The following is a 15,287-nucleotide window of genomic DNA, read 5'->3' on the forward strand; positions in this document are numbered from 1 at the left end:
GAGGCCTTGCCCTCCTGGGGAGAGCTCAGAGCAGGGGCAGCTGGGACTGCGAGGAAGCGTGCCCCTGTCTGACGCCGCCTTGGGAGCGAGCCTGGCCGTCCCCACCTTCTCCACACTAGCTCCGGTCAGAGCCTCTGGGGTTCAGGGACCACCAGACTGCTCTTCTGAGAACCCTCGGTGTGGCCTCCAACCTCCACCCTCCAGCATCCCTGGGAGCTCCCTGTTTGCACAGGGTCAGGCAGCCTGGCCATGTCAGTTCTCAGACTTGGGTGATGGTGGGGGGGCATGCTTGAGCAAACGCCATGAAAACATCAGCCCTCATGGGTAGGCTCATTTGCCTGTGTGCTTCCCATGCAAATCATCTGAAACGAGTTTCTCTTTTTCCACTATGTGTGTGTGTGGGGGGGGTCACCTTGAAGGAGCAGGCAGAGGGGTCTCCCCAGCCCTCCACCCTCAGTGTTAAAGAATTCCCCAGGTCAAGCCCAGGGCTTGGTGTAGGTAACCACATCAAGTGTGGGTGGGCTTCCCTCCTCCCCACCCCTGCCAAGTCCCCCCTCGCCCTCAGCCCCCACCCATTCCAGTTCCTCTTCTCTCTGACACCTCTCTGAGAAAGCGGGGAGGAGGCCTGTCTGCACACTCCCCTCTGCATACCACAACGGGCCCAGGATTTCAAGGAACAAGGCAGTTGCAGGTTCTCGGCCACTGGGGATAGCTGGCCGTTGTAGGCCAGGGGGCTCTGGGGGAGGCCGCTGACCTGGCCACCCATAACTGAGGATACAAAGACCCACAGACTCCTGGCTTCCCAGGGACCCACAGATGACTGACTGATGGCTGTTGAGACAACCATGCTTCTGGGATTCCAGATCATTCGTCCACCAGCCAGGAGAGGGAAGGCCTATGTACAGAGTGCCCCTACACTAAGCTTCCCGGGACACTCCTGATGACTCTGGTGCCAGCGAGTTGGTTCTGACACACAGACTACCTCCCCAGGAGCAGACAGTCTCATGTTTCTCCCTCGAGACGGCTGGTGGGTTTGAAGCGCCAACCTTGAGTTACCCATCTAATGCTTTACCTGAACAGCACCGCCAGGGCGCCTTGCCTAGTTCCTAGGGAAGGTGCAAATGGGTAATACACTTGGCTGCTAGTCCAAAGGTGAGTGGTTCCAACCCATCCAGGAGTGCCTAGGAAGGAAGGCCTGGCAGCGCACCTCTTAGAAACCAGCCCCTGAAGCTCTGTGGGGCGAGGTCCAGCGCTGACACCCCACAGGACACCAGCAGTCCATCTGACCGGTGACAGGCTTGGTGCTTTGTTGGTTCGAGCCACCAAACCCACAGAGCCGGCAGCATTTGGCAGACATGGGGCAGGTGACAGATGCGAAGGAACCTGACTGAACTCCAGGTACGGTCCCTCCTCTTCCCGTCCCGGCACTAGCCCCCGCACCCCAGTTACCTGTGGGTGTGAAACTATTTTTAAAAAACATTCCACTTGGGGTTCTTTGATTGCAATCAGCTGTGTCTGTCTGTCTACAGCTGCAAAGTAGACTTTTTCAATCACCCAACAGTTCCTTTCACCCCAGTTTGCACCCCTCCCCTGGGGGGGGGGGGTCAGGAAGGAGCTGAACACGCCTCCGGGAATTCCCTGTTGTTCCATCCCAGGAGCGGACTGGGCTCTCCCTGTGATCTCTCTCCCCGCCCCGCCTCAGTTTCCACCCTCCTGTCCCCTCCCAAAAGAGAGAGGCCCACAGATGTGGTCAAGCCAGTGCAGCAGCTGTACAAGTTCCTTCGTGTCAGGCCTGGGGAGGGTGGAAACATTCCGACAGACCCACTGCCTCCGTGGAAAGAGGCACTGAGCCGGGGGAGGAAGATGGGGCTGGGGAGGCCCAAGGCCCAGCCTGGAACTTCTCAGGGAGCTGCCCGAAGACCACCTACATCACAAGACAGAGCACCTGCAGGCTGGGGGACAGTTGGGGGGAGGGGAGCAACGACCTTTCTGGCAAGAGAATAATTTCTAAAATCCACAGAACACATCAACAGCTCCACAAGAAAAGACCAACAGCCCAGTGGAAGAGATGGATGGACACGAGACTCCCCCCCTGGGGGTCATTGGCTGGTCACAGCAGAAGGCTTACCCCAGAGATTCCAAAGCCCTCCTGCTCCCCTGAAGCCCCCTATCTTGCAGACCACAGAGCCAGCTCTAGGTCAGCCTCTGACAGCACAGAGTCATGTGTAAAGAGAAAAGGTGGCAGCTGGTGCCCCACCTGATGGCTCGGTGTCCTCATTAGGAACTTGGCACTCATGACCTGGGGCCACACACGCTGTCCCTCTCACCCCAGGATCTAAGAAGGGGACGAAGGGTCCAAGGCGGCCCCTGGCCTTGGGGGTTGCATGTCTGTCAGGCAGGTACCGTGTGTCAGACGCGGCTCTAAGCAACTCACAGAATCAAAGGTTCAAATATATGACACAGAGTCGTATGCAATCGTCACCACAATCAGTCTGAGACACGCTCTGCACCTCGAACCCCTTATGACGAGCTCCTCATTAGCCCCCAAGCTCCCTTGGCAAAATCCTCAGGGATTGTTCATCTGGTTTCTGTCCCTATGGATCTACCCCTCCTGGATCGCATACAAAGAAAAGCATACCAAAGACAACAACAGCAGCAATAAAACAGAAAACCAGACAATAGAAACTCGAATAAATTAAAAAGGAGTCAAAAAAGAAAACCAATGAGAATATGTGAAATCTTTGCCTAACAATATCTGCAGCAACTCACTTTGCAATCTAAGTCTGTCTGAGGGCCAGACGACTACTCACACCCCGGGTTCATGATCCAAAGGAATTCAAAGGAGGCTTGATCTGAGTGGGGACCCAGCAAAGGTTTCCACTGCCATCCATAAAATCAAGCTCACTGGCGTCAAGTCAAGGTCAACTCATAGTGACCTTATAGGGCAGGGGGATAGCTTCCCTGTGAGCTTCTGAGACTGGAACTCTTTATGGGAGTAGAAAGCTCCATCTTTTTTTCCTGAGGGGCGGCCGGTGGTTTTGAACTGCTGAACTTTTGGGTCACATAACCACTACACCACTATGGCTCCTGCTAGCATCCATAGCCTTCCGCAGACCAGGTACTCAGAGTTTAAGCTCTACTACAATTCCCTCCCCAGATCTTGGAATGTATTATGATAAGCCTGGGATCGCCTGGGTGCTTGTGCTCCTTCCATACGGACTTAGCTGATGCCTCACTTAGATGGCTGCTTGTTTAAAAATAAGCCTTTAAGATCCCAAAAGGCCATTTTTTCGGATAGCTGGGATACCATCTTATTTCTTCATCTCACTCTTCTATAGAACCTTTTATCTTCTGTGATCGCCTCATGAGGGCAAGTATTGAGCAAGCCTACCCTGTAAGAACTAATTGTTCTTAGATCAAGGTTTACAATTAAATTCAAACTAAAATCCACTCGTAATGTGAGCCCTTAATTCTCATGGCTGTCAGCACAGCCACTTTCTTGTTGAGAGTCGGAGAGGTTAGATTCCTTGTCTAAGATCACAGAGCTCATCAGTGGTGCTTTGGGCCTGGCTCTAGCGTATCCACTGAGGGCCACCACATTCAATACTTGGAAGAGACAAGTTTCCCTGAAGCCTCATGGTTCTAAGAGGGCATGGTCTCTCTAGAGGGGTAGGGAGTGCCCTCACCAGATTTTAACATGGACATCCTCAAGGACCCCAGACTCCAGGGCCAGGGACCCAGGTCAGATCTGTAAGGCGAAGGTCTCATCTCGTATGTCTGTGTCATGTGCCACACTGGTGTGAGAATATGATTGTCAGGCAACTTTCACATAACCATATACTTAACAGGGTCATCATGAGTCAGAATTGACTCACTAACAGGGAATGTGGTATGTTTCTCTATCATAAAAGAATCTAACTAGCCCACCAGGCTAGTTTGCACTGCTTAAAAACGAGACCATTCTACTTGGTTGCAAAACATGAATTGATATAAACATAACCAATACTAAACCCAAGCCCTTGAGATTGAGTCAATTGCAACTCAGGATGACACAGAACTTCTCCGTAGGGTTTACCAGACGGTAAATCTTTAGGGGAGCAGACTGGTGCGTTTGAACTGAAAACTTTGAAGTTGGCAGCCCACTCCCTAACCCAAGGTGCCACCAGAGCTCCTTGGTACTATGTCAAGTAATCCCAAATTGCCCCAATGCCTTCAGTCCATTTTGACCCGCGGCGGCCCTCGGGCCAAAGCAGGGCTGCTTCCCAGGGGCCAGAACAGGGAGCCTGGTGCTTCTAGTAGGTGAGGAACAGAGTGACGGAGTCAGCAGTTGCAAGGAGCGCTTAGGTGTGAGGAAGGACAAGAGCAGTCTGCACGCTTGCCCCATAAATGGCCTCGCGGTGCCACTGAGAACGTTTAGGAAAATCGCTGATGTGTAATACACTGCTGACAAGCCCCACAACCCTCTCACAGGTTAGCTCCCTTACATCGATTTGAACTATTGACACGGGCACGTCATGTACACAAACATGGTCTTTGCTCAGAACCCAAAGAGGTTATTTCCACCTGGTTGAACACCACGAATTAATGTCAACAAAACCAGTACTAAACCTAACCCACTGCAATTGAGTCATTTCTAATCAGAATGATTGCAGTCACCGTGACCGCGTGAATTCCCACTCATAGCGACCAGGTAGGACAGGATAGAAATGGCCCTGGTTTCTGAGGCTTAGCGCTTTATGGGCCTGGGGAGCCTCATCTTTCTCCCTCTGAGCGGCTGGTGGTTTTGAACCTGCAGAGCAGTGTCTGGCTCAGAAGGAGCGGCTGCGCACTGTGGATGAGGAGGTGGTGGGGATGGTGAGGAGGATGTAGGAGGGGCAATAAGAGCAGTGTGTGTCCCAGCTGGAAATCCTAGTCAAAGAAGCTGATGAGATTGGTTTGGACTGTGTTCTCTGTCTCTGCTCAGTGGCAGCTAAGAGCGCCTCGAGCCACTTGGTGACAATCTGCCGCATTTCACAGATGGGAACACCAAGGCAGTGGGAGCAAAGACTGCGGGGCCATTGTGTCTCCTTTTATATCGTCCACAAGACAGCCCTTTCCCAGCCGTGGCTCACCGTGACCGTGACTGTGACCAGCCACTGACAGCTAAGATCTCGCAGGCCAGTCTGCCCAGCTCTGCGTCTCTGCGAAGCTGTGTGCGTGTTTCCTGAAGCAGAGATGAAAACTCGCTCCCCCCAGGAAGCCGTGACTTCGGGTCTGACTGAAAAGACATCAACACCAGCTGCTAATGTCATTGGCTTCTTAAGTTCCTCATCCACTAGCTGCACCCGCTGCTTGTCCTGCTCTCCTGCCTCTCTGGAGGAAGCCTTTGCCCCAAACGGTGAAGGATCAAGCGTGAACTAGGAGGGGAGGCTGATACCAAAGGCCCAGGAGAACCAGCTGGGGCTTGGCAAACCTCGTGCTCTTGCTGGACAGGGCGCTGCAGCTCTCTCAGCCTTGGGCCCAGGGCCATTCCTGTGGGAAAATCCCATCTGTAGCTTGATGCAAGGCAGCGGGGAGAAAGGGTGCCTGGAAGCCCTACAGGGGTACAAATAGGATCGGCTGAGAATGTTCAGTGTCCCAAGAACTCAGGCAAAACAAAGTGGTGGGGGGTGGAGGGGCGGCGGCGGGGGCTGTCCTGCTTGAACTGAGTGAGAGTTGTGGCTGCTAAGTTCTGCCTGGTTCGGCTTCCTTTGGGCACTCTATTTCCTGTTTTAGGTTTTTGGGGTTGATTTCCCTGTACATTTTGTTCAGCCTGACTCAGTTTTGAGTTTTGAGCTCTCAGCAAATCTTTGATCTTTTGAACTTCACCTTCGGTTCTCACCAAATGGACTCTGTGGACAAGGAGGACATTCCCACATTTACACTGCCAGAGGGTCTTCCAAACACTTGGAAGCTGGCTGCCCGGAATTGTCTTCGGTTGGGGGATGATCACCCTACCCTGGTTTGAATTTTTTTAAAAAGAGAGAGAAAGAGAGTCAGACTCAATCATATCCCGAATGTTTGATTCAAGCATCAGAGACAGATGTCAGTCTTCCCATTGTTACATCTGAAGCAATCAAGCAAACATAAATAAGTTAAAAAATAAATCTTTCCCCAGTCCCTGGGCCCTTCAGGTGAAGGCAGGAGTTCAGAGCTGGCTCGCACTCTTCTGAGAACCACCCCTGGCCTGGCCTGGACTTCCCCAAGATTTCCTGGTCCAAGCAAGCCCACAGACAACGCCCCACTTCTCGGCTTCTCTGGGTAAACAGTTCGTATCCGATTTCATTCTGAAATGCTCTGGACCAATAGGTAACATGATGATAATGGAGACAAGATTGAAGCTGTCAAGGATTTTGTCTTGCTGGGATGCACAACCGATGCTCATGGAAGCAGCGGTCAAGAGACCAACCCACGCACCGCATCAGGTAAATCTGCGGCACAAGACCTCTTCAGTGATGAAGGGCAAGGAGGAAAGGTTACGTTGAGGACTCACGTGCACCTGAGCCCAGCCATGGTATTTTCAACCACCTCCTATGCCTGTGAGATGTGGACAGTGAATAAGGAAGACTGAAGAAGAATCGGTGCATTTGAAAGGTGGTGCTGGTTAAAACATCGAGAGTACCACAGGCTGCCAGAAGACCAAGCACACCTGTCTTGGGGGAAGTACAGCCAGAAGGCTCCTTAGAGGCAAGGATGGGGAGGCTTTGTCTCATCTATGTGGACATGCTGTCAGGAGAGACCAGTCCCTGGAGAAGGACATCGTGCTTGGCAATGTAGAAAGGCAGCGAAAGAGAGGAAGGCCATCCAGAAGATGCATCGGCAAGGAGGCTGCCTCCAAGGGCTCAGATGCAAGCATGCTTGAGAGAGAGGTGCAGGACCGCCTGGGCTCTGTTACTGTGAGGCAGAACTGGCCCCACGGCCCCTTTGAGCAACCAGCGGCACTCAGGAGAGCCTGACCGCAGGCATGACCTTTGCAAGCAAGTTGTCACGGCCCACCTGCATCTTTTTCACGGGTGGGACCAAGGCTCAGAGAACACTTGGGTGGGATCCAGGCACGAGACCTTGCTTAGGATGCCTGCCCTCTCTACGATACTTGGTAAAGCAGAGAGAGGGTCAGCAGGAAGCAGGGGCCTCAGCGAGATGGATGGACACAGCGGCTGCAGCAATGAGCTCAAGCACAAGAACAGTCGAGAGGATGGGGCACGGGAGCTGGCGGTGTTTCCTTTCCTTCAGTTGACCTCAGAGTGGCAAGTCGGAACCGGCTCCATGACATCTGATAACCACTCTCCATGATGAGCCCAGCCCCCCTTCAATACATTCCAGTGACTGACCCTTGTTTCCTACCACCGGTGATGAAGGGGCTTGCATGATGCACAAAGCTCCTTGCAAATGACCAAGCAAAGTCCACTGGGTTGAGTGAAGCCAAAGGCCAGTGAGAAGATTATCTCACCAATGTCTGCAGTTGTAAAAATGACCAAAGTATCATCCTCCAGATGTCGAACATCAGGAGCTCAAAGCACCCTATCACCTAAGACTCCCCTTTCCCCAAGGAAACAACCGTCCCTTTGATGGGAGCTTGGGGGAGCTTGCTTGCGTGTCGATCTGTTTCTGTTTTGTGTTTGATGTTATGAAAGATACTGTCTTAATCTGAGATCAGACACCGAACCCCAAGCCCCTCTACAGACGATCTACTTCAAGATTCTGTTACTGTCAGAGCAGGTGCCCTGGTGGAGCAGTGGTTAAAGCTCTCGGCTTCCTACACAGAGGTTGGTGGCTGAAACTGAGAAAGATGAGGTAGTTGGCTCCCATGGGAATTTGGAGTCAGAATCGGCTGGGTAGCAGTGGGTTTGCTTTTTGGTTTCTTATTGTCATGGAGAAGGAGCCAAGCTGATGGCTTTCTGGGTTGGGCTGGTAACCAGGAGGCCGGCAGTTCAAACCTACCATCCACTGATCATGAGAAGGAGGAGGCTATCTGCTCCTTTAACTACTTACAGCCCCAGAAACCTAGCTGCAGGGTGGCTATGAGCCAGGATGGACGTGGTGCGTGTGAGTTAATAGTCACAGACGATAAATGCTGGGCTTTTCTTCAAACCCTTACATTTGTTGAGGTGGGGCTAGGGGCGCTTCTACGATGCAGGTGGCCCAGCTACCGCTGCAGGCTGGTCACCCTTCTACCAGGGGAGTGGCCGCAGGAATAACAACCTCAGGGAAGGATAAGCCTGGGGCAGAGATGGCACTCAGGACAGGGGCAGCAGGTGGGCTCCTAGAGCCACAGCCAGGTGGGGAGCCGTTCCCCTGGGAGAATGGAGTGGCCGCCTGCAGTCCCAGCTTCCAGGGGGACGGTGTGGGTGCAGGGCAGGTGCAGCAGGAGAGCTGTGTTGTCTGGAGGGAGATGAGAGCAGGGGTGGGGAGTGGGGCTGTAGGAGAAGGGGGCTGTAGGTGCATCTAGGCAGAGGAGGGAACCTGTCCCACTGACTTGCAGCACGGGGTACCACATTCACAAACCTTTTATGTTAGGGGTGGGGCTGCGCTTAGCCAGGAAGGGCAGCGTCACGCCATGAAGACATTGTCCAGGTCATTCAGCCCAGTGCTCTCACTCAGCATTGCCCAACACAGTGTCCTCAGGTTCAATCCGACTCACGGGGACACGACCGGACTGCCAGGCAGAGCAGAACTGGCCCGGAGAGTAATCTTTATGGAGCCAAAGAGCATCCTCTTTCTGGCAAGCTCCAACCCCCAACCTCTGTGAACAGCCCAGCACTTAACCTTCTGGGCCACCAGGGTGGGCCTCCTCTCATGGAGTCAAAGGAGGTTGTAAGAGTAAGTGTGGGAGCCGGCCTTCGTCAGGACGACAGGGTTGGGAGGAGCAGGAATCGGCTGGGTAGACTGCAGGACTGCAGACGTCAGTGCCCGGCTGGGCTGACCAGGAACGGGGTGAGGCCCCTCCTGCTGCAGCCCCTCCCCAGAACCTATACTTAAGCTGATAGTTGGTGTTTGGGCCTCTTTTTCTTTTTTTTTTCTCTGCCTGGAAGAGGTCCTGCAAATGTACCTCGGTTTCATGCCTTAAAGAAGCTGGATCTGCCCTTTATAAGAAGCCAGGCCTCTGACTGCAGTCCCCACACACATCTTGGGCCCTGTCTAGTCACTGGGCAGGTGGGAAGTGGGCACGGAGAGGCTTCCGCCCAGGCTGTGGTGGGCTGAATTGTCCCACCCCATTCTACCTCGTCATCCCCTGAGGCCTTCCTGGGTGACTCAGTTTCCCACGGTGATAACTTGGTTCCGATTCATTTCTCCATCTGCCCAAACCCCACTGGCTTTTCTGACACATTCTGGTACTTACTTATGCTGGTGACTCAGTGTGTCCTGAACCTGCTGAGTCCTGATTGGGGTAGACACCTGAGAGCCCAGCATGCCAATGTCTGGAACCTAGAAAGGGGCCTCCTTGGGCCCCCCAAGACCACCTTTCTGAGTGCTAGAATTTCTCCAGATCTCCCGGGGGTGTCCCAGCCAGGAGCATGTAGGGATTATAGCAATTGCCAGAGGACTCCATCCACTGACTCCTCACATGGAATGTGGGGCTCCAAGGTCTATCCCTGGCAGATGGGGCTTGCTGATTTTAAGACCTACCATTTCTCCCAAGATGCACCCTGGCGTTCCGGGCACCAAACGCCCGGGATGCTGGCTAGTCACTCCGCAAGTGACAACGTGGTGCTTTCCTTGGTGGCGGAAACGCACACCTTGCCACGGCTCCTCTCCTCTCTAGACCACAGCCTTCCCTCTGCGAAATGGCAGCGAGTGAGGAGAATACTTAGTATTTCCCCTCCCGCCCCAGCCCATGACCTATCATGATTGATTTGTGCTTTGCTGAGCCTCAGGGTCAGCGCCTCTCAGGCCTGGGGTGGTGCTCAGATGTCACTCATCAGAGCCCACCCACACGTCACCAGCAGGGAGCAGAGCCTAGAGAAGGGCATCCTGCTGGGTCAAGTGGAGGGTCAGCAGAAAAGAGGAAGGCCTTCCAGGGGGTGGATGGACACGGTGGCTGCAACAATGGGCTGAGGCAGAGCCACAAAGGTGAAGCTGGCGGGAATCTGGGGGATGCAGGAAGCCACTAGGAGTTCAGAACCAACCACCTCCACCTCCACGGCCTAAGCCTTCATAGATGAAGGATGCACCAGGCCTAGAGCAAGCACCTGGCATCGTCCCCCATGGCAATGTCATGGGTGTGGGTAGCCTTACGACACACCGTCCTGCATGAGATGATGTCACACACCTTCATCTCACAAACTCGCCAGGCCCCAGCTCAGGGTCATCCCAGGCTCACCCCCCCACCTCCCTGAGGTCCCCTTCTCCTTCGCCTTGAGTAAGCACTCACCCTGTCCCCAGGCCTGGACAGCGACTTTCTGGCTGTGCTGAGTGACTACCCGGCTCCTGACATCAGCCCGCCCATATTCCGGTGTGGCGAGAAGCTCCGCGTCATCTCCGAGTGAGTCCTCTTTCCAACACTCTCGGGTGCTCAGAAGAGGGTGCGCTCGGCTGGGGTGGGTGGTGTGCCTGTAGTCTGAACTGTGCCATTCCCAGGGGCCCTGATCCCTGGCCCAATTCGTTAATGCTGCCAGTGCCACAGCCTCCCCTGGCTCCCTACTGCCGGGCGGAGAGCATGGCCCGCGGCTCTCTCTGTGGTCGGGAGTCGGCTTTTCCTGCTGCCCTTACCGCCCACCCCAACTAGCTCAGGAGGGGAATATCTATTGGATGATAGTAATAATAATAATAATAGGCCAGGGAAAAGGAGAATGGAATTTTTCCACACATTTTTCAATGGCCCCTCGTCTACTTGAGGACTAAACTTCATATAGCCAATGACAGCTCCCGTTAAAGAATGACCCCACCCACCCCTGTCCGTTCATTCTAATGACCAAGAAGATCCATCTGTCAACAAGGATGCTCACTTATTTGCTTTGCCTTCTGACCTGGCTCCGTCGCCATCTGCTCTGTCCCTCCAGTGAAGGAGGTTGGTGGAAGGCCGTCTCGCTCAGCACGGGTCGAGAGAACTACATTCCTGCAGTATGTGTGGCCAGAGTCTACCATGGGTGAGTACAGCCCTCCAGTCTCATCAGGAAAGGATGGTGCTGGCTGGGGGGCTCATGGCATTGCAAAGACGGGGATGTCAGCCTGAGGTCCCTGGGCCTCCAGGAGGCTGTCCCCACTCGCAGCCCCACAGTAAGAGAGGGGCGACTTTGGTCTAACTCCATTCCTCCCTGAGACTCTTCTGAGGAAAGGCCTGGGTCTAATGCTCTCCCTTTCTGAGACTCGACTTGCCCATCAGTAATGCGATGGTAGCTGGACCTTCCAGCTCAGACAGGGGTTCCAGGCATGAACCAGTAACTCCTAGGAGATGCCCCACAGGATACAGGGGAGCTCTCATGACCTTAGGGTCTGCCTGCCTGGGGGCAGACCTTGGCTCTGTCCCCCACTGCCAAGGGCCCCCCAGCATAGCATCCTCCACATCAGCTCCCTTTACTCCTGTATCAAAACGAAGCTTCATGCAGCATGGTAACTCAAAAGTGCCCACCACTGAGTCGACGCCGACTCATGGCGACCCTACAGGACAGGCTAGATCTGCCCCTGTGGGTTTCTGAGACAGAAACTCTTCACAGCGGTAGAAAGTCTGATCTTTCTCTCACAGAGCGGCTGTTGGTTGCAAACTGCTGACCTTGTAGTGATCAGACCAACCCGCAAGCATTACGACAATGGTATTCCGGGAAAACCCAGGAAAGTTAGTGCCGGAGTAAGAAGGAAACCTGACCGACACGGAAAACTCAAGTATTTCCCACCAACAGCGAGCGACGGGAAAGTGGGGTGCGTGCACCCTGCCAACACGCACAACCTGCGACACCCAGAAACAGGACCTAAGTGCACGCTCCTTGGAGCACGAGACAGGACGATGCATGTGTCTGGCTGCTTGGGATATCAGCAGGCATCGCAGCACTGGTAGCACTCAGCCAATGCCCGCCGGCTCCTCCGGCTCCACTCGGCAGCATGGGGTTGCAATTAGGGTTAACCTTGCCCAGTAGGTGCAGGTGCAGCTCCCCAACCCCACAATGGAGGCAAACGCATTCACACGCGGGTTCTGGCTCCCCGGTGCATAGGGCACGGTGTCGGCCCTGCGCCGCGGTCTGCGAGGAGTGCAGCAGCATCGTGCAGAAGTTGGACATTGTGTGGGAGTGACCAACGTGCAACGCCGAGACATGAACTCAGCCCGGGCAGATGCCGAGGTGGCGTGGCTCACGGAACTGGCCGGTAGCCTTGGGCTGCGTCTGGTACTACATGGCAGCCCCATGGAGAGTCATGCTCTGGGAAAACCAGGACCACAGCAGCCAGGAAGCTGGTGCCTGAGCCCAGAGTAGTCAAACCAGTGCCAAAGAGCTGACCCCACACATGGAGACCCTACTACTTGGGGTGCCCAAGGCGGTAAATCTCAGCAAGAGCCGACAGCCTCATTTTTCTCCTGGGGATCAGATGGTGGGATTGAACCTCTGACCCTGCAGTGGTCAGCAGCCCAAAGACTCACCCTTCATCGGCCAGTTACGGAAACGCTCGGTCCCCCAGTCCAGCTGCTCAGCGAACCGATCGCCTGCTTCTACCCAGACCTGGGTCCACGCTGCAGAGTAGAACTCTGCCATGGGGTCGGTGCTAATGCATAGACCTGTCCCTGCAGGTTCCCGAGACTGTTAGTCAGTCTTCTTCCTCCCGATTCAGAAGGGGCGCTCTTTCTTTCTCGAACAAGGATCACTGAGTGTCAGGAGCGCTCCTCAAAGGCGGGGGACACAGGGTGGTGAGAGTGAAGAGGCTGAGGGAGGCAGACTCCCATCAATCTGCTCACGTGGGTGCTTTGTGATGACGTGTCCTACTATGTGCACGTGGGAGAAGATGGGATGTGAGCATCCCGGGGGCAGGGACAGCACAGGCACAGGAGATACATGGTGCCACACTGTGTGCCCATTATCCAGCTTGAGATGCCGGCACAAAACCCCAAACTCCCTACTCACGGCCACCAAGACGATTTGGACCTTAGCGACCCTGCGGCGAGCCTTTCACCAGGATGTGACAGGGATGCTGCAAACCCCATAGGACGAAGCAGAACTGTCCCTGTGCATTATCCTGGCTGTTAGTCTTTAGAGAGACTGAAAAACTTGCCTTTCTCCCCATGGAGCTGGCTTTAAACTGCTGATGTGCCTTTAACAGCCCGGTGAGTCCCACGACGCCACCTTCCATGGGGACACAGGGCCTTCTATGGGAAAGAAGGAATACACGGACCCTTCCTTGGTTACCGTCCCATGTTCCTGCTGAGAGCTTAATGCAAACTGCACCCTGTGCCTTTCTGTGCCTGCTCTTTGGGTGCAGAGGGAGTCCTGGTGGCACCGTGGTAATGCGCTGGGCTGCTAACCACGAGGCCAGCAGTTTGAAGCCACCAGCCACTCAAAGGGAGAAAGACGAGGGTCTCGACTCGTAAACAGTTAGGGTCTCAGAAACCCACAGGGGTGGTTCTCATGCATCCTATAGGGTCGCCGTGAGTTGGCATCGACTCGGGCTTGAGTGTGAGTTTTGGGGTGCCAAGGGCAGGCTCGGAGTCCTCATGATGGTCTCTCTCCCCCAGCTGGCTCTTTGAAGGCCTGGGCAGGGACAAGGCTGAGGAGCTGCTGCAGCTGCCAGACACAAAGATCGGAGCCTTCATGATCAGAGAGAGCGAAACCAAGAAGGGTGAGTATCCACAGGTGCATCCTCGGGTCGGGCCCCACCCGCGGTCTTTTCCCGGCCAACTAGCACCAGGCTCCATCCCCCGCCTCCTGGGCAGCAGGTTTACACTGGGGAGTCAGGAGCCGTGCAGACCAAGGGCTCTTGAGCCATCGGCGGCTGCTTTGGTACATATATGTGGCTCCATAGTCAGATTGAAAATGAAACCATCACAAATTCATTTAAAGGACATTCATCGGATCATAAAGATTGCATTTATTTGTAAAATGTATTTACAGCTCCTGAATAACGTTTAAATTTTTATGAGGTTCAGCAGGACTGGCCCTTCCGTCTCAAAAGTTTGCCAACCCCTGGTACAGACTAAGGCAGCACAAAACCCGGACCTGCCTTCCTCCCCGGCCCCCAATATTCAAGGGACAGCAAGATGCAAACCAAAGGGAACTCCCTGGGCATGTCCCCGGGAGTCCCCAAGACCCAGACAGAGTCCCCCCAGATGACGTGGTCATGTGAGGAGGGGAGGAAACCCAGCACTCAATGCTAAATATAAAGGTGGTGTCAAGGGTGTGGGGCGGGGCAGGCAAGGTGGAGCCAGACCCTGCTCACTTGGGTATGCAAAGTCAGGAGGATTTCCTACCTGCCACCCTTGGCCCCAGACATTACCAGAAGACACGCGCCAGGTTGGCTCAGAGGACAGGCCCACGCAGAGCCCAGGATGCCCACTAACTGCTGGGAGGGGGCTCTCAGGACAAAGATGAGGCCCAGGATTTCACCTTCAGCTGCTTCCTTCAGGCTCTGAGCCCCGATTTCCACACCCATCAAAATTTAGGGGACAACATCTCCCAAGGTATCCCTGCTCAGTTCTGAGAAGGACTCATCCCCTTTCTGCTCTGTCACCCAAAGTGTTTCTCAGGCCTGGCGTCGAGAGGCAGAATGGGGAGGGTTCAAGCTCGGTCCTCTCACCTGCCAGTCAGGGAGGTTGAGGCAAAGACATGTCCCACAAGGTTCCACAAGCTCCTCCTACTCTGGCAGCCCACTCCCCACAATCCCACTTGGAGGTTGTCTCCTAGGGATGCCCAGAAACATGTCTCAGGGGCCACTGTCTGCCAATTTCTGATTGGGTCCAGCAGAAGCCCAAGGGAGTGGGGACCTGGAGAGGGGGTGTCACTGCAGGTCCCACAGTGTGCAGTGGGGCCATGGTGGGCAGGTGCTGGGGCAGGCGATGGCCATGAACTCCAGGCTGCAAACTGTCACATTTCATTTGGCCTGAGAAGCCACACTCGTGGTGACCCTGTAGGACAGTTCCCACGATTGTCCCCCTTTACGGATGTAGAAAGCCTCATCTTTCACCCGAGAAGCAGCTGGTGGTTTCGAAATGCTGACCTAGAGGTTAGCATCTCCACATGTTAAAATAGGGTCCTCGTGAGTCAGAACTGACTCGATGGCAGTGAGTTTTGATTTGGTTTTAAGAAGCCACACAAGGATATGGACACACCTCAGTCCCAGCAGGGCTACCACTA

General features: G+C 54.5%; 2 protein-coding genes across 3 annotated transcripts in view; one reads left to right on the forward strand and one right to left on the reverse strand.

Annotated features, from left to right (window-relative positions):
• Window positions 1–15,287, reverse strand: part of TG (thyroglobulin) — a 179,896-nt gene that overhangs the window by 48,597 nt on the left and 116,012 nt on the right. The window lies entirely within an intron of this gene.
• Window positions 1–15,287, forward strand: part of SLA (Src like adaptor) — a 54,588-nt gene that overhangs the window by 32,158 nt on the left and 7,143 nt on the right. For both annotated transcript variants that reach the window (XM_075549237.1, XM_075549235.1), the window contains 3 exons: window positions 10,402–10,501; window positions 11,019–11,105; window positions 13,673–13,776. In XM_075549237.1, the coding sequence (XP_075405352.1) occupies window positions 10,402–10,501; window positions 11,019–11,105; window positions 13,673–13,776 (291 nt within the window). The remainder of the gene's footprint in view (window positions 1–10,401; window positions 10,502–11,018; window positions 11,106–13,672; window positions 13,777–15,287) is intronic.

Source organism: Tenrec ecaudatus, chromosome 5 (assembly GCF_050624435.1).
Source record: "Tenrec ecaudatus isolate mTenEca1 chromosome 5, mTenEca1.hap1, whole genome shotgun sequence".
Classification (NCBI taxonomy): domain Eukaryota; kingdom Metazoa; phylum Chordata; class Mammalia; order Afrosoricida; family Tenrecidae; genus Tenrec; species Tenrec ecaudatus.